Source organism: Aquarana catesbeiana, linkage group LG06, assembly GCF_042186555.1.
Source record: "Aquarana catesbeiana isolate 2022-GZ linkage group LG06, ASM4218655v1, whole genome shotgun sequence".
NCBI classification, from domain to species: domain Eukaryota; kingdom Metazoa; phylum Chordata; class Amphibia; order Anura; family Ranidae; genus Aquarana; species Aquarana catesbeiana.
In genome coordinates this window covers 247,341,411-247,366,150 of record NC_133329.1, presented here as the reverse complement: position 1 = coordinate 247,366,150, position 24,740 = coordinate 247,341,411, and the positions used below count along the sequence as shown (strand labels likewise).

At 46.0% G+C, this 24,740-nt stretch overlaps 1 protein-coding gene and 1 pseudogene across 5 annotated transcripts in view; both read left to right on the top strand.

The window, feature by feature from the left end:
• FBXL18 (F-box and leucine rich repeat protein 18) overlaps window positions 1-24,740 on the top strand; it is a 364,054-nt gene that overhangs the window by 18,747 nt on the left and 320,567 nt on the right. The window contains exon 2 of one of the 5 annotated variants that reach the window (XM_073633136.1): window positions 17,967-18,257. The exons of the other annotated variants lie outside the window; for them this stretch is intronic. Within the exon in view, the coding sequence (XP_073489237.1) occupies window positions 17,967-18,257 (291 nt within the window). The remainder of the gene's footprint in view (window positions 1-17,966; window positions 18,258-24,740) is intronic. 5 annotated transcript variants of the gene reach the window in all.
• Window positions 2,602-2,717, top strand: LOC141101924 (5S ribosomal RNA; annotated as a pseudogene).

Genomic DNA, 24,740 nt, shown 5'->3' with positions numbered 1-24,740 from the left:
TTCTTTTACCGCCCCTACTCGGCGGTGGCGGGTTCCAGGTCTCCTCTACGCCATCCCTCCCTCACTCACAAGCCGATCCCATTGGATCGGAGGGCCGTGCTTGCGCGGGAAAACTTTTTTTTTTTTTTAAAAGGAGGGGGGCGTGATGCGAGGTTGGGGCAGGGCTTAGCGCGGCGTTGGCGTTCTCCAATGCGGGAGTGTGTTTTTACGAATAAACTCCATTTGTGCTGACTGCAAAATTGTCGGAGAGACATAAGAGCAAAGAGGAGCATGAAAGAGGTTTTGGTGACGCAGGCATTTCCTATTTGACACATCTACTATTTGCATCAGGCTGAGCATTAATAGCAGCGGCAGTGGCTGGACTATTGCTCAAGCAGTGGATGCGATTTCTTCTGGTAGTACCTCTGCTTTGTGCATCGGGCTAAGGTCAGAAGGGGGGGGTTGAAACACCCCCCAAAAAAGAGCTAAAAGGGTCTCCCTCAAGCTCTGGAAAGCCTACTCATTTCTACAAATTGCATCGTCCCCTGAGAGGGGGTGGCTGGTCAGAGTGAGCATCGAGGCCATGAAATGTTGCAGCTTTTCTCAACACTGCAGCCCCTGTTTATTTTACTAAATCTTTAAGATCTAAGATCTTTTTTCCTCAGCCATGATAGGTTTAAAAAAAAAAAAAAAACTTTAGCGACTTTAATAGAATCCCACGGTGGGTCAAAATGCGACAGGTTCGCTTCCATTGCCCAGGACCCTCAAACTGAGGAACTAGGGGCGGGAGAAGACTAATTCCCTCAGGGGCCTGTGGTGAGGCTGATGTCTCCTCTTCTGAGGTGTCAAATGTGGGAGAATCAGCTGTTTCAATCTTAAGATTGATGGTGCAATTTCTTGCTGAATGGTCCGCTCCACATTTATGTACTCTTAACTGAGTGTTTGGGTTCGCTAAAGCCGCCTCAAGCTGTGCATGCCTTTTCCTGTCCATTCTTTGTTGGAAAAGCTTTTTGTATCTGAGAGGATCACCCAGATGAGCATCATTTTCCCACCTAAAAAGTTTTTACACTTTATCCTATAGTAGAGGAAATTCACTAAGTAGGGTATACCAGCAATTAACGCTGCTATATCCTCTGTGAATAAGAGTTTGACTTGTCCGGCAGACAATGCTCAAATGCTTGGGGATTCAACAGATAAAAAGTTGGAATTCCTATAAAAAAAAAAAAAAAACACTGTTTTTCTCTGGCAGATTGAGTGTCTCAGCCTGCACTGACAGTAATTGCTTAGTTGTTGAGAGACCAGTTTTAACAGGTGTTCAAGGTTATCCTGCTCAGCAGGCCCAGGATCTGGCAGCTTTATGTTTGCAATAGTTGCTATGAGAGATTCTATCCTTCAGGCCTTGCGCCCTTCGCTAAGCACCATGCAGAAGCTCCTGGCTAGTCTTCCTTTTTGTGGTGAAACTACATTCAAAGAAATTCTAGTGCAAAAAGTACCCCTTTTGCCATGTAAGAAAAGGAGTAAATGTATTTTAAAGCTCCTTCTTCTGTGCCAGGGGCATCAGCCTCCAGGCAGTCACGACGGCTTCCGCTGTCAGGTTCAAAGGGTAATCCTCAGGGTTAACCCCAGGGACAAAAGAGGTCATGGGGGAGGAAACCTACAAGATCCTGAAGCCTCCTTTTATGAGGAGGCGCCCCCGCTCGCTCAATAGGGGGAATTCTTCTGCAGTTTTCAAGGATCTGGTAGGAAGAGTGTCAAGACGAATGGGGGACTTCCTCACAGGTACAAACTGGAGTTCCAAGAGTTCCCATCTCCTCGTTTTCTTAGATCAAACCTTCCTAAGGATCCAGAGAAAAAGAAGTCTTTCTCTCAAGCATTGGACCATCTTTTGACAAAAAGTGATCATGTAAGAGCAGAGGTTGGGTTAAATCCAAATGGACATTCCTAAATATAACCACTCTTTTTTTCGCATTGGAGTCAATCCAATCAGTTATCTCCATGCTACAAGGTGGAGAACTTCTGGCATCAATCGACATCAAAGATGCATACCTCCATATGCCTATTTCCTCGCTCACTAGTAAATCTACTTTTCAAGGTGCAAAATCTTCATTTTCAGTGTGTAGCTCTTATTTCCGGTCTAGCTACTGCACCTTGAGTGTTTACAAAGGTTCTGGCCCCCTTTCTAGCCAGATTAAGGGCCCAAGGTATAACGATTACGGTTTACCTGGACGATCTGTTCTTGATAGTCCAGTCAGTAGCCCACTTAGACCAAAGTATGGTCACCACATTCAACTACCTGGAATATCTAGGTCAGATTCTCAGCCTAGGAGAAATCTTCTTTAAAACCATGAAAAGGGCTAAGATACTTGGGTCTGATCATAGGTACACCCAGAAAAGGGTATTCTTGCCCCAGGCAAAGATCAGCGCCATAAAGGAACTGATTTAGGTGGTCGAAGCAAGATAAATTCTTCTATTCATCTTTGCATTAGGTTGTTGGGAAAGATGGTGGCTTCATTCAAGGCCTTTCCTTATGCTCAGTTTCATTTGAGACTGCTGCAAAACTTTATCCTATCAGCTTAGGACAAAAGGTTTAAGCTCTAGATTCCCAATGTGTCTAACTCCAAAGCCTACGGCCACATCACCCTGAAAGCGCCCAATCTCATCTGCTCTTGGAGGCTAAGCAGGGTCGGACCTGGTTAGTACCCGGATGGACCGCCTAGAAATACCAGGTACTGTAGGCTGGGTACGCCGGAGCCTCAGTTTATGGTTAATATCCAAAAATCGCCAAAGGGGAAAATCCTTCCTTCAGTTACCACGGAAATGGCCCAGATGAGAAATGACCTTGCCCATTATCATTCTAGAAATTCAGGCAGAGCACTTGGTTCTGAGGGCCTGAACATTCAGTTTACAATATTGTCCTGCCAGGATTCAATCCGACTATGCCACAGCAATGGCCTATATTAATCACCAAGGGGGCACAAGAAGTTGTGCGGCCCAGAGAAAGGTCACTCATATCCTATCTTAGGCAAAGTACATTGTTTTCTGCCCATCGGCTGTCTTCATTCTAGGGATAGAAAATTGGCAGGCGGACTACTTGAGTCCCCAGCAGTTGTTCCCGGGAGAATGGTTCCTTCACCCCGATATCTTCCTGTCAATATGTCAGAGATGGGGAATCACAGACATAGATCTGTTTACGTCAAGGTTCAACAAGGAAATCGTCAACTTTGTGTCAAGAACAAAGGATCCGCTAGCATGCGGAATAGATGCCTTGCTATTCCTGTGGAATCGGTTCTCACTGATTTATGCATTCCCTCCTATTCTGCCTGCGTCCACGACTTCTTTGCAGGATCAAGCAGGAAGGGAAGTCGGTGATTCTTGCGGGGCCCAGGAAATCTTGGTATGCAGGGATCGTAAAGATGACAGTAGGGGACCCAAGGACCCTACCGCCATGGCCAGACCTTCTTTCACAAGGTCCGGTATTCCATCCTACTTTACAAACGCTAAATTTAACGGTTTGGCTATTGAGACCCACACTCTGAAGAAACGTGGGCTATCAGGTTCAGTGGTTTCTATCTCGGTTAATGCAAGGGAGTCTGCCTCAGTAATTATATATTATGAAGTCTGGGAAGCATATGTCTCCTGGTGTGAAACCAGGGGTTGCACCTCAGGAAATAGGTCAAAGGTAGAATCCTTGAATTTCTGCAGATGGGGTGAGAAATAAAGCTGGCCTTGAGTGCTTTCTAAAGACAGGTCTCGGCCTTATCGGTATTATTTCAACGACCACTTGCTTCGCTTTCTTTGGTTCGTAACTTTATTCAGGGGGTAACACGGCTTAAGTCACCCCTGAACCCTTGGGACTTGAATTTAGTTTTTGGAGGCATTACAAAACAGCCTTTTTTTGGACCGATATGACATATTCCCTTGGTCCTTTTTTGACAAGGAAACTATCTTTTCTGGTAACCATATCTGCTGCAAGAAGGGTATCAGAATTGGATGCTCTTTCTTGTAAAGAGCCATATTATTATTGTTGACAAAGATAAGGTAGTATTGCGTCCTTATTCTAACTTTTAACCAAAGGTAGTATCAGGTTTTATCTAAACTGGGATATTGTTCTATCCTTTTTTTTTTTTTTTTTCCAGACCCCGGTTCTATGAAAGAAAAATCAGTACATTCTCTTGATGTGGTGAGAGCAGTCTACTTAACCACTTGCTTACTGGGCACTTAAACCCCCCTCCTGCCCAGACCAATTTTCAGCTTTCAGCGCTGTCACACTTTGAATGACAATTGTGCGGTCATACAACACTGTACCCAAATGAAATTTTTATCATTTTTTTTTTTTCCCACAAATAGAGCTTTTCTTTTGGTGGTATTTAATCACAGCTGGGATTTTTATTTTTTGCTAAACAAACAAAAAAAGATGGAAAATTTTGAAAAAAAAAAAATCACGTTTCATAGTTTGTTATAAAATTTTGCAAACAGGTAATTTTCCCTCTTTCGTCTTTCAGGACAGCACACTTGAGAGACCTCGGCTCCTCCCCTCTTAGGAAACACCGCCTCCACCAGACTTTTAAGTCACCCCTTCCCTTTAGCCCGTCAGTTTTGGTGTTTCCTCCAGGAGGGAGACATCGCTAGGAACCTGGGCCATATCAGCTGGTGAGGCTGAGGCCGGTACGATCGTTGGAAAGGAGAGACAGAGGTCTCTCATTCACAGCAGTACGAATGGGGAATCTGGTTACCTGCTGTGGCATTGCGCTCCTTGTCCTCCCTTGGGGAATGCGAAGGCCTGGGAGTTCGTTTTTCCGCTGCCTGGGGAAGGCGATACGAAGGTGCCCAGATTCCCCTCACTCTGAGAGTCAGCATGGAGCAACGCTGAGTCGGATGACGGGCGACGTCATTTCCGACGGGAAGGGCACTTCCGTTCGGACCGCAGCTTCCGGTTCCGGCCGCGGGGCGGATAAACGAACGGCACGAAGGCTGGTGCGGGCTCCATTAACGCTGAAGTGTCAGACAGAGGAGCATTCTGAGGCAGACCACTCCCCTGGCCAGAGGGATGTCAGAGACGGATGGTTCCCGTTCTGTGCCGGGTGACGCCAGCACCAGCCACACTAAGGTAAGTGGAACCCTGCCAGGTCTTTAACCAAAGGGCTCTCCTGGCTGAGTTGGCCAAGGCAGAAGATCTAGAAGACATGCGGACCGACTCCGCCGAGGAGTCAGCAATGTATGCGATCCCCTTCATGAGCATTGGGAAGGAGGAGAGAATCGTCTCCTTAGCGGTTCCAGCTTCAATATGAGCTTTTATATGTGTTAGCCAGTGCTCCATGTTACGTGCCACCACTGTGACCCACCATGGCCGGCTTAAGGTTGCCTAAAGAGGAATCCCAGGATTTTCTAAGTAGGAATTCCCTTACCTTATTCCCACTTAGCTCCACGGGATAAACCCCCCCCCCTCTTAGTGGTCAGAGGGGAGGAGAGGCACCTCTGGGACTCTGGTGGTGGTTGGTCCTGGGGGGGTGCACTCCTGGTGTTGGTCACTTAGTTTTTTTGTTTTTAAAGACTGTTGCTGATGCCGGTGCTTGTTTTGTCATTCCAGGACAAACCTGCGGAAAAGACCAAGCCCTTACATGTGTCCAAAGAAAGTGACCATCATGTAGAAGTACTTTAGGAGAGTCCTGGGGGAAGGTTTTGTGCAAGAAATGCATTGAAGGCTTAGTTAAGGAACACTCTATGGAACAGAGCTCTGACCTGGCAGCTTCTGTTAAGGAGCTTTCCAGCAACAACAACATTGTTTGAAAGTTTTCAGCCTATACAGCCCCCAGCAGGTCCTCTGCCAGCACAGCAAGATGTTGCACCTGGTCCTTCAGGTCCCTCAGTCAGTGAGGAGTTACCGGGGGTTTCCAGAGAGGCTTTAGAGGATGAATCAGATGGTGCATCCTCACATTCCTCAGGCGAATCAGATGGAGAAAAGGTGGATGGCGCGTCCTCCAGAACCTCCCGATATAAACTCTCCTTGGAGGAGGTGGAGGAGCTTTTGGGAGCAATCCACACCACCCTAGGTATCCAGGAGGAGAAAAAATCTCTGTCTCTACATGACCGAATGTAAGTGGGTCTTGGAGAGCAGAAGAAAAGGGTCTTTCCGGTACACGAGGTCCTAGTAGATACCATTAAAAAGGAATGGCGGGACCCAGAAAAGAAACCTTTCTTTTCCAGAGCATTAAAGCGCAGATTCCCTTTTTCAGAGGATGAAGCTGCTGTGTGTAACAAGTCACCTAGACTGGATGCAGCCTTCTCTCAGGTATCCAGAAAAACAGACTTGGCGTTTGAAGATATGGGGGTGCTAACAGATCCCATTGACAAACGGATGGATTCTCTACTTAGAAAATCCTGGGATTCCTCTTTAGGCAACCTTAAGCCGGCCATGGTGGGTCACAGTGGTGGCACGTAACATGGAGCACTGGCTAACACATATAAAAGCTCATATTGAAGCTGGAACCGCTAAGGAGACGATTCTCTCCTCCTTCCCAATGCTCTTGAAGGGGATTGCATACATTGCTGACTCCTCGGCGGAGTCGGTCCGCATGTCTTCTAGATCTTCTGCCTTGGCCAACTCAGCCAGGAGAGACCTTTTGGTTAAAGACCTGGCAGGGGGACAATGCTTCAAAAATAAAACTTTGCGGGGTTCCCTTTCACTGGGGACTTGCTGTTCGGTCCGGATCTGGAGGCGGTTCTTGATCGAACAGCCGATAAAAAGAAGGGCTTCCCCTTGAAGAAAAGGTTGGGGGAACAACCTAAAAAGACTCGTTCGCAAAGAAAGTTTAATTTTCCTAGTGCAGAGTCTCAGAAAAAAGTCTGGACAAACAAGGGCAGAGGGCGTGGGGGAGCGATTTTTCGCCCTCCTGAACAGCCCCGAAAGCCCCAATGACGGGTTAACCCCAGTGGGAGGAAGATTGGGGCCTTCCTCCCACAGTGGGAGTCAGTTACCTCTAATCAGTTTATTCTGGGGATCGTAAGGAGGGGTTACAGATTAGAATTCTCAAGTCCCCCCCCCACACAGGCTGCTGGTTACGGGCTTGCCAAAGTGTGCGGAGAAGGCAGCGGCATTACTAGCCTCACTGGAGGATTTAGAGCGGCAGGATGTGATATCACGTATCCCATCCGGAGAAATAGGCAGGGGTTGCTACTCCCACATCTTTGTGGTTCGGAAGCCTTCAGGGAAATTCAGGCTCATCCTGAACTTAAAGCCCCTGAACCTGTCAATCTCCTACAAGATGGATTAAATTTTTTCTGTAAAAACACTACCTCCGAATTGCTACATGGCGTCCATAGATCTAAGGGACGCCTATCTGCACATTCCGATTGCAGAGGACAGTCAGAAGTTCCTCAGGCTGGCGGTAAGGTCCGGGGAGGAAGTAGTGCATCTTCAGTTCCAGGCCCTCCCCTTTGGGCTCTCCTCTTCGCCCCGGATATTCACCAGAGTTTTGGCGGAAGTTCTGGCGTTTGGACGACCTGCTCCTTTTTGCTCCCTCCCCAGAGCAGCTGGTCCAGGATTTGCAAGTAGCGAGAGGTATACTGGAACATCTGGGATGGCTCCTAAACTTGGAGAAGTCCAGCCTGGTTCCATCCCAGAGGATTACATTCCTAGGTTACATCGTGGACTCAATCCAACGGAGAGTATTTCTTGCCAAAATAGACAGGGCCTTGGCAGTTCTGCAGGGCAATCACCAAATCACCATAAGAAGGGCCATGTCAGCCTTGGGATTGCTGACAGCTGCCCTCCCAGCAGTAAGGTGGGCAGGAGTGCACTTCCGCCCTTTACAGTGGTTCATTCTGAAAGTTTGGGACCACACTCAGAAGTCCTTGGACTCGGCGGTCTTCATTCCTGTACGAGTGAAGAGATCCCTGTGGTGGTGGAGAAAGGCAGCAAACCTATCGCAGGGTCTGGAGTGGGTTCTGCCTGTGTCCAAAATTGTGACAACGGATGCAAGTGGCTCCGGTTGGGGCACACACCTGGGGATGAGTCTGGCACAGGGTTCCTGGGGGGTCGAGGATGCAGTACAGTCCTCGAACTGGAGAGAACCGAGGGCCATTTTTCTGGCTCTCAGAGCCTTCCAACAGGATCTCCGGGGACATCATGTACAGATCCGTTCAGACAATTCCTCAGCGATTTCTTATGTAAACCGACAGGGGGGCACCAGGAGCAGTTCCCTTTGGGGTCTGACGGAGATAATTTTCAGTTGGGCCGAGGTCACGGTACTCTCACTATCGGCGGTTCACCTGAAAGGGGAGTTAAACCAGAGAGCAGACTTCCTCAGCCGGAGGAAGTTGAAGGAAGGCGATTGGGTCCTCAATCAAGTCATCTACAAGATGATTATCAAAAAATGGGGGATCCCATGTGTGGACCTTTTTCGCTTCAGGGGAAAACACGAAGGCCCCCCTCTCTTTCTTTCTCCCTGAACCGCTGGGACGGGGCGATAGGGGTGGATGCTCTGTCTCAGAGCTGGCATTTTGCCAAATGCTATGCCTTTCCCCCTCCGGTTCTGTTGCCTGCAGTCTTGAGAAAATTCCAGTTAGAGGACACGACCCTAATCCTGATAGCTCCACACTGGCCCAGGAGGCCATGGTTCTCGGTCCTAAGAAAACTGGCGGTGGAACCACCCTGGATTCTACCGGTCCGGGAAGATCTACTCTATCAAGGCCCAGTCTGCTGCCCTCAGGTGGAGAGATGGAATCTGGCTGCCTGGCTACTGAAGAGGACTTGCTGAGAAGTAAGGGGTTTTCCAAAGGACTGATAACTCTTCTGAATTCTAGAAAAAAGGAGACGCGCAGGATCTATTTGAAAGTCTGGAAGAAATTCAGTTCTTGGTGCGTAAAGAGCTCCTTTAATGTTCGCAGTCCAGTAGCAGTGCTAGAGTTCCTACAGAGTGGGGCAGATAAGGGGTTGGCACTTAGTACCCTTAAAAGTCAGGTGTCGGCTTTAAGTGTATTCCTTGAACAACAGCTAGCAATGGATCCCTGGATATCCAGGTTTTTCAGAGTTAAGTAGGCAGGGACCAGTCAGCTCTTGCCCCTTTCCGGTATGGGATCTATCCTTAGTACTACAGGCCCTTACAGAGGGTCCTTTTGAACCTATTGAGTCTTGTACGGTGACGTTTTTAACCCTCAAGGCGGTTTTCTTAGTAGCCATCACTACTGCAAGGAGGGTCAGTGAGCTACAAGACCTCTCTAGTAGGGCACCTTTCTTTCAAGTTTTTCCGGATAGGATTATTTTTAAAACCGATCCGGCCTTTTTTCCAAAGGTGATTTCGGAATTTCATAGAAGCCAGGAAATTTGTTTACCCACTTTTTGCTCAAATCCTGTGAAGGAACAGGAACAGGTCTTCCACAAGTTAGATGTCAGAAGATGTGCATTAAAGCGGGGGTCCACCCACACCGCCAAAAAAAAAAAAATATTAAAAGCCAGCAGCTACAAATACTGCAGCTTCTGACTTTTAATACATGGCCACTTACCTGTCCCAGAGTCCAGCGATGTCGGCAGGCGACGCCGAGAACCCGCTCGGTTCTCGGCAGCTGCCGCCGCCATCCTAGGTCAGGGAATCAGGAAGTGAAGCGTTGCGGCTTCACTTCCCGGTTCCCTACTGCGCATGCGCGAGTCGCGCTGCGCGTCCCAAGTAGTCCCCGCTCTCTCCTGGGAGCTGTGTGTTTTCCAGGAGACATCGCAGTGGGGACGGGAAGAGGCGTAGACTCCCATGGGAGTCTATGCCGGAAGTGGGTGCAAATACCTGTCTTAGACAGGTATCTGCACCCCCCTCCCCCCTGAAAGGTGCCAAATGTGACACCGGTACCTGGAAGTTACGGAGCAGTTTAAGAAATCCGACTCCTTTTTTGTTTCCTTTTCAGGGGCAAGGATGGGTTCCAAAGCCTCTAGACACACTATAGCCAGATGGCTAAGATTAGCTATCAGTCAAGCCTATATAGCAAAGGGGGTGGAAGTTCCGAAAGGTATTAGGGCTCATTCCACTAGGGCTATGGCAACGTCAGAAGCAGAGTGGGCTGGTGCTACACCCGATCAGATCTGCAGAGCAGCAACGTGGTCAAGTTTTAAGACTTTCGTTAAGCACTACAGACTGGACTTATTGTCTGCCCAGGACCAGGCTTTTGGGCGAAAAGTTCTGCAGGCAGTAGTCCCACCCTAGGGTAAGTGCTCGCTTATCCTCTCAAGTGTGCTGTCCTGAAAGACGAAAGAGGGAAAATCGAAGTTACTTACCGGTAACGTTTTTTCCAGGAGTCTTTCAGGACAGCACCGGTACCCACCCAGATATTGTCTTGCCACTAGGACGTGAGAGCATCAGGAATATAAATGTTGTTATGATGTGTTCTTATGTCTCCCTAGACTGGCTGGAGGTTCTCGGGCTAAAGGGAAGGGGCGACTTAAAAGTCTGGTGGAGGCGGTGTTTCCTAAGAGGGGAGGAGCCGAGGTCTTTCAAGTGTGCTGTCCTGGAGAAAACGTTACCGGTAAGTAACTTTGATTTTTCTCCTTTATTGATATGTGCTGATGAGGCGGCATTGGTGGGCACAGATAAGGCGGTACTGATGGGCACAGATAAGGCGGCACTGATGGGTTCCGCTGATGGGTGCCTCTGATGGGTGGCACTGATGTGCAGCACTGTTGTGGCATTGTGGGCGCTGATGGGTGGCACTGTGGGCACTGGTAGGCGGCACTGCTGCCTATTGCTAGGTGTCTCTGGCAGGGGGCACAGATGATCGCCATGATCGGGACTGATGTCCCTCTCACGGACGCCGGCGATCTGCTTTTTTTTTTTTTTTTTTTTCCTCACACTGTCAGCGCGAGGAGAAAAAAATAGCCGATTACTGGCTCTGTTTACATCACATGATCAGCTGTCATTGGCTGACAGCTGATCATGTGGTAAGGGGTCGGGACCGACCCCTTACTCCGATCTGTGATCAGGCGAGTCTCATAGACTCGCTGATCACCGCGCGCGCCCTGCAGGGGGCGCGGCAGGCCGCTCGGGCAATGTAGGTCCGTGCTGTTGCCATCATTTGGCAGAAGCGCGGATATGAAGAGGTTAAAGACAACTGCTCAGATTCGGAAAACGGATGTTTTGTTTGTATTGCCTGAAGGTCCTAAAAGAGGACAGGCAGCATGGAAATCTACTATTCTAAATGGATTCGACAAGTAATCGTTCTAGCTTATGGTTTAAAGAGGTAGTTTCTACCCTCTCAAATTAAAGCGCACTCCCCTAGGGCTGTTAGTGCTTTGTGGGCAGTGCATCACCAAGCCTCCATGGCTCAAATCTGCAAGGCCGCAACTTGGTCTTCAATCCATACATTTATCAGATTCTATCAGGTGGATGTAAAAAGACATGAGGAATGTCGCCTTTGGGAGCAGTGTACCGCAGGCAGCAGTATAAGTCCTCTGATCTCATGGTGTCCTACTTTTGTTGTGTCTCCCTCCCCTCAGTTGGCATTGCTGTGGGACATCCCACATAGTAATTACCATGGCTCTGTGTCCCGTGATGTACGATTAAAGAAAATAGGATTTTTATAACAGCTTACCTGTAAAATCCTTTTCTTTTGAAGTACATCACGGGAGACAGAGGTCCCGCCCCACTTTCTAGTATACACGTGTATTGCTTTGCTACAAAACTGAGATGCTCCTGGTATGGGAGGGGTTATATAGGGAGGCAACTTCCTGTTTAGGGTGTGCAAGTGTCCAGCACCTGTAGGTGGACTATAACCCACATAGTAATTACTATGGCTCTGTGTCCCGTGATGTACTTCAAAAGAAAAGGATTTTACAGGTAAGCCATTAAAAAAAATCCTATTTTTAGCTGAGGTGGTTGTTATAGTGTAGATTTTTCTATTAGGGATAGTATATGTTATATGATTATTTTTATCCAGAAAGCTTTTACAAAGCATTTTACATGGTGGTGAGTAAATACCATACAATTTAAGAGACACAAATAAGGTGCAAATATATTAAAGCTGCTGCTATCACCTGGATGTTCTCACAAAACAACAATAAATACTATATATAAGAAATGTGACAACGCTGCTATACTACAACTGATATACGGTAAAAATACTAATGTCCATATCAATACAACAGACATGCAAAGAAACAAATGTGCTAAATGATTAGTCCAAATGAATAAAAATGTGATAAAAATGTATTAAAAATGGATAAAGATAAATCTTATGAGAGATCTACTTCAAACTTCACTGTGAATAAACGTGCTTCCCTAACGAGACAACAATCTGTGACTAGTGCTCCCTTCGCCAGGTGCAATGGGAGCTCACCTCCTTCATAGACCCTAATGGGGTCAAACGCGCTCAGAACTGAGAATGGTTCTCATCAGCAGATGGCTCCTTTAATGGTCTCTAATGGTTCCTATAAAGACCCTGCAGGGATCAAATTGCCTCCGTGATGTTCACCAGCAAATCCAAACCGACATGAAAATACAAAAGTGCTTCCCATAGTGCAGGTCCAGGTCAAAATTTAAAGGATAAGTTCACCTTTTGGAAAAAAAAACATAAATGCACATATTTTGTGCAATGTACGTTGTTTTTTTTTTTTTTTTTTTTTTTTGTTTTTTCCCTAAGGAGCCTGGAAAGCATTGCACCTCTGATCAGTGCCAGACTTCTGCAGACAAGCTGTGCAACTTTCAGCCTGTACCTGCATACGGGCTGACTATTTACAAGCTGCAGGGCTCGTGAATGAACTACAAGACCGCTCATTAGCGACCTCACAGTTCGAGAACGGCAAGTCGTCAGCTGCAATGGCTGACGGTATTTGTAGTTTGTGCATTCAGAGGAAACTGTGAATGAATGATGCCATGTGGGCGGAGCTCCACATGGCCGTGTAGTTTTCAAAGAGCAACAGCTGTCACGGGGAGGGTGAGAGGTTGCAGCTGCTGAAACATGTTACATATTTTACCCTAAATACGGTTGGAACATGTAACCTGTTCCAAAAGGTGAACTATGCTGTGTGAAGGAGGGGTGTGTCCCTTCCCTCCAATTAGCTGTCAGAGCTCTCCTCACTAAGCTTTGCAGAGTGTAATGTCAGCTCTCCGCCCCCTTTTTTTCTGACATCTCAGACAATCTTTATAAATTCTGGATTCTGAACAACTATAGAGAAGAGAAGACTGCAGATAAATTGATATGTGGCAGAATTTTTGGGGGTTTTCAAAGCTTTATTGAACTATTTTTTTTTTTTTTTTTTTTCCTTAGGGTACACTTCGTCACAAATAAAAATCTAACATCACAAATTCTCATTTGGCTTCATAAGCAAACACAGAAACTCAATTTGAGCCGGTTTGTCATTCAGTTTTATATTCGTGCGTAGACCTGTAGACGTGTTGCATCCCCATACCATCAATCATTTAAAATTAAATAGCAAAGAAAAGATAGAAGAGAAACAAAAGAAAGAAGCAGGAGAAAGAATTTGTTCATCTGTGTCTCACCTGAGGCCAGTCAATTCACTGGGTATATGTAAGAGTTTACAGCCACTTTAAATGTCAACTTTGTTATAACTCGCATAACATGTTTACCTGCATTGTGAAGAGTTGACATGTTTTGTTGCCTGTTGACATTTGTCTTAATGTGTGCTTTGACATACATATGTGTGGTTCCAGTACAATCCTTGCACCCCTGCTGCTGCTTTCCACATCTCTTTTCCCTACAAGAAAAACAGAAATGGAAGGTACGCACACCTAGTGCATTACCAAAGATAATTTAATAATAAAAATGTTTAGCCTAGCTCTGAGGAAGGGGGTGGGTCCCTGAAACGCGTTAGCTGTACCCTGTGTTCTGTGCCTGTCCATGCATGGTTTTTATGGCCTTTTGCCAGTTGCATTTTGTGAGTACCCACTTTTATATAAAACAATTTAATAGTAAAAATATCTAATGCACTAGGTGTGTGCGCCTTCCATTTCTGTTTTTCTTGTAGTTCCTTTCGGATTACCCCATCTGAGGAAGGCAGCATCCACCCAGTTTTGGATACCATATATACCTTTCACACTACCATTTTATCTGACATTTGTTATTCCACACCTTGGAAGACCTATTAGCGCTGAAAGTGGTTGTTTTTTGTAGATCTTTTCCCTGCCATAATGAATTCAAAGGTGTCCCATCAGTCCATCCCTAATATCTCCTCCTCTCCCCCTGTTGCAGATAACTCTGACCTGCTTTTCTCTATTCTTTGATGGGTTTGACGTAATGTGATGTGCCTCTGAGTGTTTTGTAATTGGCTGAACCCGGGATACCCAACCCCCTCTCTTAAATGGAGCTTGCTGTCTATAATTTTTAATGGTTTAAGAAAGGAGCCAATAGGAGTTCTGAAATGCATTACCATAGCAAACAGCCCCTCCCCAGGCGCGACATCACATCATGCCTTGTGTCCCACAGTGGCTCTCCTCAGTTCCTGGAACATTGGACTTGGTTTTTCCACTGGAAATGCGCTGTTTGCTTTCACAAGCGGCTTTTTGCGGTGGACGGCTTTCATCCAAAGTGGAATGGCTGCAGTTAAGCTCTTCTTTCCTTTCTTTTTTTTTTTTTTTTTTTTTTTTTTTATTTCTGAGATTTTATTTTGGCTTTTTAACCACTTGCTGACCGGGCCATAGCTGAAAGGCAGTTACAGCGCGGTCGGCTTGTTCTGGGAGGGTGACCATGAACGTCCTGATCTCGTGCTTCCCGCGTGCCCCCTGGGGCGTGCGCATGGCTGGGTTCACAGGACCCAGCGCTTCACGGATCACGGCCCTTTATCACGTGATCGCTCCCTCCAATGAGGGAGCCATTACAATGTAAACAAGCTGGGGTCATGCAGCGGTCCAGCTCTCCTCTCTCCTCACACCGATACAGCGTGCAAGGAGAGAAGAGGGATCGAGTGAAAAACTGTGAGTCTGATTTTTGCAGTGGCCTACAGTGCTAATCTGTGCCACTACAGTGCTCACCTGTGCCATCAGCGCCACATCATTGCCACCGGTGCCACTACAGTGTTCATCTGTGCCCTACAGTGCCACTACAGTGCTCATCTGCGCCACATCAGTGCCACTACAGCGCCCAATAGTGTCCATAAGTGATTGCTCATCAGTGCCACTTTATCGGTGGATCCTCATTACACTACAGTGCTCATTTGTGCCCATCAGTACTACTACAGTGCTCATCTGCACCACTACAATGCCATCAGTGCTCATCTGCGCCACTAAAGTGACCATAAGTGAGTGCTCATCAGTGCCACCATACCAGTGGATCCTCGTCAGTTCCGCCTTATCAGTGCCAGCTAATCAGTGCAGCCTCAGTGCGGTGCATTAGTGTACATAAGGGCAACCTCATCAGCACCCAGCCGTGCACCCTCATCAGCACCCAGCCGTGCACCCTCATCAGCACCCAGCCGTGCAGCCTCATCAGCACCCAGCAGTGCAGCCACATCTGTCCCAGTGTCTCTACCACAGCAGTTTGTCACCACAGCCCACAGTCACCAGTATGGTGAAAAATTTTTTTTCCACTGAGGGGGCATGCCAACTTCTTAGCTTGACCGACGAGAGCAGCGGGGAGCTCTGAGTCTTATTCTGGTTCAGGATATAAACCCGTTTTAAGCAGTGGGTCTGCTACAGAATCGGAGGAAGAGGAAAGTGTGCCCATGAAACTAAGGCGTTCTGGCATGGAGCAGCAGCCTTCCGCAAGTAGCGCAGTGGCATCAACCAGCAGCTCAGTACCATCCACCAGTAATGCAGTGGCATCAACGTGCAGTGCCATCCGCCAGTAGCGCAGTGCCTTCCAGGAGAAATGAAGTACCACTTAAACAATGGCCAAGCACTATGGTGTCCTTTCAGCCCCAAAGGGTTAGGACCCATGCCATCCTTTCCTATGCCCTTGAAAACCCTCTGTGGTTTCCCTCTAATTCAGCAGCAGCAAACATCCCCCCCTTTCACCACCCAGCCAGGTGTCCAGGTGAACACAGAGAATTTTGCCCCTATTGATTTTTTAAATTCAATTTTTACCCAAGACCTATTATCTTCCATCGTGGCCCAGTGCAACCTCTATGCACACCAGTTCATAACAAGCAAGCCTGGTTCAAGTAACGCCCGTCCTTAATGAGTGGAGAGAATTAACAGTGGATGACATTAAAATACTTTTAGTCCTAACTTTCAACATGGGACTCGCAAAAAAAAAAAAAAAAAATTATACTCCTACTGGTCTAACCACATCCACCACATGCCAATCTAATCATCCATTATGCCAAGATCAAGATTCCTAATTATTATGCAATTCCTCCATTACAATGACAACAAACAGTGCCCTCCCCAAAATGACCCATCGTATGACAAATCATTTAAACTTCGGCCACTTCTAAACTTTTTTTCTCTGAGAAATTCCCCCAGTTATTTACCCCGACCAAAATATCTACGTGGATGAGTCCCTTGTCCACTTCACAGGCAGGCTTGGTTTCAAGCAGTTTATCCCCAGAAAAAGGGCTCAATATGGGGTGACCGAGCCACGGGGTACATCTACGCCTTCCTGGTGTACGAAGGGAAGGACACCCAACTGCATCCCCCTGAATGCCCATTGGAGCCAGCGGAAAAGTTGTTTGGGAGCTTGTATATCCACTCCTTGGAAAGGGTTACTATCTTTATGTAGATAATTGCTATACAAGCTTGCCCCTATTCCAATCTTCACCGGAGGAACACTCCAGCATGTAGTACAGTGAGAGCCAATAGGATGGGCTTCCCGCAAAGGCTTGTTACTGAAAGACTACAACAAGGGGAGACGGCATCTTTGCGGAATAAGATATTGGCTATCAGGTGGAGGGACAGACGAAACGTCCACATGCTCACAACGATCCATAACAACACCTACGTGGAAATTCTCAGAGGAAACAGCCCAATCCAGAAACCAGCATGTGTCCACGACTATAATTTGTTCATGGTGGGGGGGGGGGAGTCGACTTCAATGATCGAACCCTACCTTCCCACAAGAAAAAGTCGCCATTGGTATAAAAAAGTTTCCATTTTATTTTTTCAGTTTGACCATTTATAATACTTATATTATTTACCGTAAGGCTCTGTTCACACCTAGGCGTATTTGGGCCTTTTTCTGCTGTAAGCCTCATCTCTAAAAAACGCCCAAGACCAATCCCATTAATTTCAGTAGCCCCTGTTCACATCTGAGCATTTTGTCATCTGAAGCAAAACACTTGAAGCTCAGAGTACTGGAGCTTCATTTTTGGCAGATTACAGGCGTTTTCTGCTTTTTTACATTGGTGACCTTTTGACCTGTACAAAATCGTGGCAAAAATTGCGCTACTTTCTGCTTGGAAACAAAACGCCTAGATGTGAACAGAGCCTAAATCTACAGAGACCCCCATATCTCATCTTCATTACCAAGAAGAACTTATCTTCACCCTTTTGTACCCTGAAGAACCACCAGAAAGCATTCACTCAGATTCAGTGACCAGACTCTACGAACGTCATTTTCCTGAGAGACTCCCCCCCGCCATGAAATAGGCCAAAAACATCAGAAGAAATGCCGGGTGTGCTCCAGAGGAGGAGTTAGAAGAGACACCGTGTATTATTGTCCCCAATGTCCTTCCCAACCAGGCCTCTGTATAGGTGACTGTTTCCACCGTTACGATACTTCTCTACATTATTAGTGAAGTATGGTAAATGTAATTCTCAATTCCTGTCATTTACTGCTACACCCCTTATGCCACTGCACTAAACTGTACATACCGCTGCTTTCTTCGGAACTGACCCTGGCCTGTTATACAACGCTTCTGCCTAACTCTGCATGCTCTGGAACTGACCCTGGACTGTTTATTGACCATGTTTTTTTTGCCTACCTCTTGGACTGATCTTTTACTCTGCTACTGGAATAGTGGGATTCATAACACAGGGGTCTCACATATGTGTGGGGGTAAAGAATTGTTTTTCTGGATGAAGAAAACAAATTTTTTGGTTTTCTCATTCTCGGATTAGGGTCTGGAGACCGGAGGCTTCAAAGCGATTTGGGTGGGAGAAGCCTCTACCCCTGTCACCATTCTTTCCTGGCCTGCTACCTGTACTATGGACCATGTTGCTGCCTACTACCAGGACCAATATTTTGGCACTGCTGGCAATATCTCTACTTGCGCTGACCCTGGACTGTATATGCACAGTATCCCTGCCTGTGCTGACTATGGACAATATTCCTGCCTGTTGCTGACCATGTCCCTGCCTGCTGTCTGGATCAGGGCTCTCCTGAGGACAACTGCACTACTAAAACCACAGGTAATCTTTTGTTTATCCTTTGCTCAGCAGAATGTATTTTGGGGTGTAATTCTTGGTATGTACATGCTATGTATTAGAATAATGAAGGGCCTTCAAAAATGTGATGGGTTGTCAGGATATTTAGATGTGTAACATTTATGTCCCTAGAACACCTGATGGTGCTCCTTTGGATGTTGGGCCTCTGTGTGTGGCCAGGCTGTTTAAAAGTCTCACACGTGGTATCGCCATACTCGAGGAGTAACAGAATGTATTTTGGGGTGTAATTTTTGCTATGTACATGCTATGTGTTAGAAATATCTTTTATAAATGGAAAACTTTGTGTAAAAAAAAAAAAAAAAAAAAAATTTTTTTTTCTTCCAGCAGAGGTTGGAACCGTGTGTGTGGTGTGTGTGTTTTTTTTTTTTTCCAGCCCTCTCCTCCTATTTCACAATCTCTTATATCAATGTCTCTTTTTTTTTTTTTCCTCCTAAAAAGTTTTCACTCTTTTTAGGATCTGGCAGCTTTATGTTTGCAATAGTTGCTATAAGAGATTCTATCCTTCAGGCCTTGTGCCCTTCGCTAAGCACCATGCAGAAGCTCCTGGCTAGTCTTCCTTTTTGCGGTGAAACAGCTATTTGAGGATGTTTTGGATAATACATCCAAAGAAATTCTAGTGGAAAAAGTACCCCTTTTGCCATTTTTAAGAAAAGGAGTAAATGTATTTTTGTTTTAAAGCTCCTTCTCCTGTGCCAGGGGCATCAGCCTCCTGGCAGTCATGACGGCTTCCACTGTCAGGTTCAAAAGGTAATCCTCAGAGTTAACCCCATCGACAAAAGAGGTCTTGGGGGAGGAAACCTACAAGATACTGAAGCCTCCTTATGAGTAGGCTCCCCTGCTCGCTTGAATAGGGAGAATTCTTCTGCAGTTCTCAAGGATCTGGCAGGAAGAGTGTCGAGAAGAATGGGGGACTTCCTCAATAGCTCCAAGGTACAAACTGGAGTTCTAAGAGTTCCCGTCTCCTTGTTTTCTCAGATCAGACGTTCCTAAGGATCCAGAGAAAAAAAAGTCTTTTTCTCAAGCAGTGGACCATCTTTTGGCAAAAAGTGATCATGGTGGTTCCCATGTAAGAGCAGAGGTTGGGGTTTGGTTCAAACCTCTTTTTCACGGTGCCAAACCCGAATGGACATTCTGGATCTCAAAAATCTAAATTTAATTCTTGAATATAACCACTCTTTTTTTTCGCATGGAGTCAATTCAATCGGTTATCTCCACCCTACAAGGAGGAGAACTTCTGGCGTCAATCGACATCAAAGATGCATACCTCCATATGCCTATTTTCTCGCTCACTAGTAATATCTACTTTTCTAGGTGGAAAATCTTCATTTTTCAGTGTGTAGCTCTGCTTTTCGGTCTAGCTACTGCACCTTGAGTGTTTACAAAGGTTCTGGCCCCTCTTCTAGCCAAATTAAGGGCCCAAGGTATAACGATTATGGTTTACCTAGACGATCTGTTCTTCATAGACCAGTCGTTAGCCTGCTTAGACCAAAGTATGGTCAGTACATTCAACTACCTGGAATATCTAGGTTGGATTCTCAACCTAGAAGAAATCTTCTTTAAAAACCATGAAGAAGTCTAAAATACTTGGGTCTGATCATAGATACACCCAGAAAAGGGTATTCTTGCCCCAAGCAAAGATCAGCGCCATAAAGGAACTGATTTAGGTGGTCGAAGGAAGATAAATTCTTCTATTCAGCCTTGCATGAGGTTGTTGGGAAAGTTGGTGGCTTCATTCGAGGCCGTTCTTTATGCTCAGTTTCATTCAAGACTGCTGCAAAACAGTATCCTATCAGCTTGGAACAAAGGGTTCAAGCTCTGGATTTCCAATGTATTCCAAAGCCCACGACCACATCACCCTGAAAGCATCGGATCTTGGAGGCTAAGCAGGGTCAGGCCTGGTTAGTGCCTGGATGGGAGACCGCCTGGAAATACCAGGTGCTGTAGGCTGGGTGTGCCGGAGCCTCAGTTTATGGTTGATGACCAAAAATCTATAAAGGGGAAAATCCTTCCTTCAGTTACCTGGGAAATGGTAACAACCTATACCGGCCATTTTTTTTTTTTTTTTTTTTTTTTTTGGGGGGAAGAGGCAACTGTCCAATAGACGTGGCCCAGAGCAGAAAGGGCCTTGCCCATTAGCATTCTAGAAATTCAGGCAGAGCACTTGGTCCTGAGGGCCAGAACGTTCAGTTTACGGAATTGTCCTGTCAGGATTCAATCCGACAATGCCACAGCAATGGCCTATATCAATCACCAAGGGGGCACAAGAAGTTGTGCGGCCCAAAGAATGGTGAATCGTATATCCTATCTTGGGCAGAAAATAATGTACTTTGCCTATCGGCAGTCTTCATTCTAGGAATAAAAAATGGCAGGCGGACTACTTGAGTCGCCAGCAGTTGTTCCAGGGAGAATGGTCCTTCACCCCGATATCTTCCTGTCAGTACGTCAAAGATGGGGATCCCAGACGTAGATCTGTTTGCGTCCAGGTTCAACAAAGAAATCGACAACTTTGTGTCAAGAACAAAGGATCCGCTAGCATGCGGAATAGATGCCTTGCTATTCCCGTGGAATCGGTTCTCACTAATTTATGCATTCCCTCCTATTCTGCCTGCGTCAACGATTTCTTCGCAGGATCAAGCAGGAAGGGAAGTCGGTGATTCTTGCAGCCCCCAGCAGGGCCCAGAAAATCTTGGTATGCAGAGATTGTAAAGATAGCAGTAGGGGACCCATGGACCCTACCGCCATGGCCAGACCTTCTCTTGCAAGGTCTGGTATTCCATCCTACTTTAAAAACGCTAAATTTAACTGTTTGGCTATTGAGACCCAGTGGTTCTACCTTGGTTAATGCAAGGGAGCCGGCCTCCATAATTATATATTATGGAGTCTGGGAAGCATATCTCTCCTGGTGTGAAACCAGGGGTTGCACCCCAGGAAATAGGTCAGAGGTAGAATCCTTGACCTTCTGCAGATGGGGTGAGAGATAAAGTTGGCCTTGAGTGCTTTTTAAGGACAGATCTCGGCCTTATCTGTATTATTTCAACGACCACTTGCTTCGCATTCTTTGGTTCGTAACTTTATTCAGGGGGTAACACGGCTTAATCTCTGATTAGGTCACCCCTGAACCCTTGGGACTTGAATTTAGTTTTGTCGGCATTACAAAACAGCCTTTTTTTGGGCCGATACGACATATTCCCTTGGTCCTTTCTGGTAACCATATATGCTGCAAGAAGGGTATCAGAAGTGGCTGCTCTTTCTTGTAAAGAGCCATATTCTTATTGTTTTCAAGGATAAGGTAGTATTGCGTCCTCACCCTAACTTTTTACCGAAGGTAGTATCAGGATATTGTTCTACCTTCATTTTTTTTTTCCAGAACCCTGTTCTGTGGAAGAAAAATCACTACATTTTCTTGATGTGGTGAGAGCAGTCAGTCTACTTAAAGGCGACTGCTCAGATTTGGAAAACGGATGTTTTGTTCGTGTTGCCTGAAGGTCCTAAAAGAGGACAGACTGCATCGAAATCTACTGTTTCTAAATGGATTCGACAAGTAATCGTTCAAGCTTATGGTTTAAAGAAGTAGTTTCTACCCTCTCAAATCAAAGCGCACTCCTCTAAGGCTGTTAGTGCTTCCTGGGCAGTGCATCACCAAGCCTTCATGGCTCAAATCTGCAAGGCCGCAACTTGGTCTTCAATCCATACATTTACCAGATTCTATCAGGTGGATGTAAAAAGACATGAGGATGTCGCCTTTGGGCGCAGTGTACTGCAGGCAGCAGTATAAGTCCTCTGATCTCATGGTGCCCTACTTTTGTTGTCTCTCTCCCCTCTGTTGGCATTGCTCTGGGACATCCCACATAGTAATTACTATGGCTCTGTGTCCTGTGATGTACTTCAAAAGAAAAGGATTTTACAGGTAAGCTGTTATAAATATCCTATGTTTAATGCATGGGCACCCGGCATGTGTCTACGTTCGTATGTGCGTATACATGAGGGTGTGGGCGGCCTCAAAACATTTGGGGGGGGGGGATTTTATGTGCTTGGGTGTAATTTTTTACAATTCATTTTTTTTTTTTTTTTTTTTTTTTGTCATGACATAGGGGATACAAAGTCTCCTTTTGTGATGCTTGTTTGGTAACATGTTCTCTTTAATGAAACATCCAGGGTCTAACATCCTGGATGTCTCCTCTGTGCTCCATTGAATGTATTGCAAAGCAGATTGCGCTGCATTACATTCTTTTGCAGCCATGATGGCTGGGGAAACAGAGGGCGACCCGGAAGTGACATTTTACTTACAAGAAGGGGAGGAGAGCAGATGTGTGTCCACTCAGCTCTCTAACCCCCCCCCCCACCTGGCGGCACCTGCTAGGCCAGGCCGAGCTGGGCAATCGGAGCCTGGGATACATGATGGGGGGGCGCGCACGTTACCGGGATGTGTGGAAGCAGTTTGCAGCGAACTGCTTCCGTCTGACAGGCAGGAGTCGGCTTGTCAGATTTACACACAACCCTGGTGGCAGAGTGTGTCTGTACGATGCATGGACCTGACAGCTTGCAGCTTCACAGCCGGGTGCGCCTGTCTCACTGCGCTGTCCTGCACAGCCAGGCAATCTTCTGGGAACTGTGATGTGTCCCAGAAGATTGCAGGGAGGAAGGGCCGCCTAGGCGACGCAAGCGGAAGTGGGAGCTCGTCGGTAATCGTGATGCATCGTGGAATCGAATATAATCGTTGACCAGATAATCGTAATCGAATCGTGAGACCAGTGAAGATGCGCACCCCTACTGGCAGTAGATCTTCTTACTGTGCCACCTGAAATGCTGGAAAGCTCCCTTTTGGACAACCTTACTTTCTATCTTGTTTTTGGTGAACCTTGAACTCCTTGCTCCTCCCATGAACTTTCTATTTAAGCCGTGTCTTTGCACTTCCTGTTTGCCAGATTATTGTGATCTTCTCCAGCCGAAGTCTTGCTCCTGTCGTCTATCTTCACTAGCACTGGCTGCTTACCTGTGACTTGTTCCTCAACTACACTTTTGCTTTATCCTAACCGGCAACCTCTTGTTACCAACCTTTGGCTTGTTTACCGACTATGCTTCTGCTTTATCCCCATCTGCTACCAGATGCCGGTTTGCTCACCTCCTTTAGGGGCAATCCTGAGGATTGCAATCTGGCACTAACATGCAATGAAACTCATCTCCACCATCCGGAGCTCTGGTGAAGACTGGTTAGTGCTTAGACCCCCATGCCTCAGGTGAACCTGCATCACCCGCCAGGGGGACCTGCTTATGCATTTATCCTGTTGGTTTCTGTAGGTACCTTTCCACTGCTGTAGCTACTGGCCTCCAAGCCTGAGCCCTGACCGTAACATCCCTTCTGTGTACAGCCATATGTCTCTACATTCCTTGTTTTTATCTACGTTTGCCCTGTGCAAAACTGCACCAATTGTGTAAGTAGCAGTGAGTAGAAAATGTGGAAAAGGTAGTGTTAAAGACAGATGCAGCTAAAGGAGACAGGAGCTGGCAAAGCGATGGATGGTTGAGGGAGAGTAGTGCTAATTGATGGAATGGTGACTGTTGGGAAGTTTTAGCAGAAGTATTTGGCTGTCCTCCAGGTTGAATAAAGGATGCACGTTTTCAGCTGTTTTCAGCTGTAGCAATTTGTTAAAGAATAAATCCACTCCAGACAAAAATTACAAGTAAACTTGTGTATGGACTAGGTGAAATTACTGTTGGTATTTTTATCTTAAGTTGCAGCAGCACATACAGTAAATTTATAAAATGCATTCACTGTAGATGACAGCAGCTTCCTGTTATCAACGGAAAGGGATGTGGGAGGATGCAATGCTGATAAAAAGATATATTAAAGTGTTCACCAACTCATACGCCTAATTTATGACCTTCATTATAACTGCCACAAATTTCAAATAAAATATAGTTTTGTTTTTGCCTAACATTTGAAATATATAGTCCTATCAGCTCGAATTTAGTTATGGGTGAAGAGATCAGTTTGTAATTTGTGGATTGTGATAAAATTTAAAAGCCTTGAAATGACTGTATGAATGTACTGTACACGGACATTGATTTGCTTTATTATATATGCAGACTCTCCTTTATTAATATATATCTACTACACAATACATGCATAGTCTTATCGCCATTTATCTAGTCGTGAATTAAAAAAACCATCAGTTTGATTTAATTATTCTCATCAATGTATAGTAATATATTAAAAGCCTTGGATTTTTACAGTGCTGTAAATACGTTTTTGCCCCCTTTCTGATATTTTTTTTTTTTTTGCATCTCTGTCACACTTCAATGAATCAGATCATCAAACAAATGTTAATATTACACAAAGATAACCCAAGTAAATACAAAATTCAGTTTTTAAATGATCTGGGGGGGGGGGATGGGCTTCCAGATTGCAATAAGTCACCCTCCCCAACACCCCCACCACCACTGGGC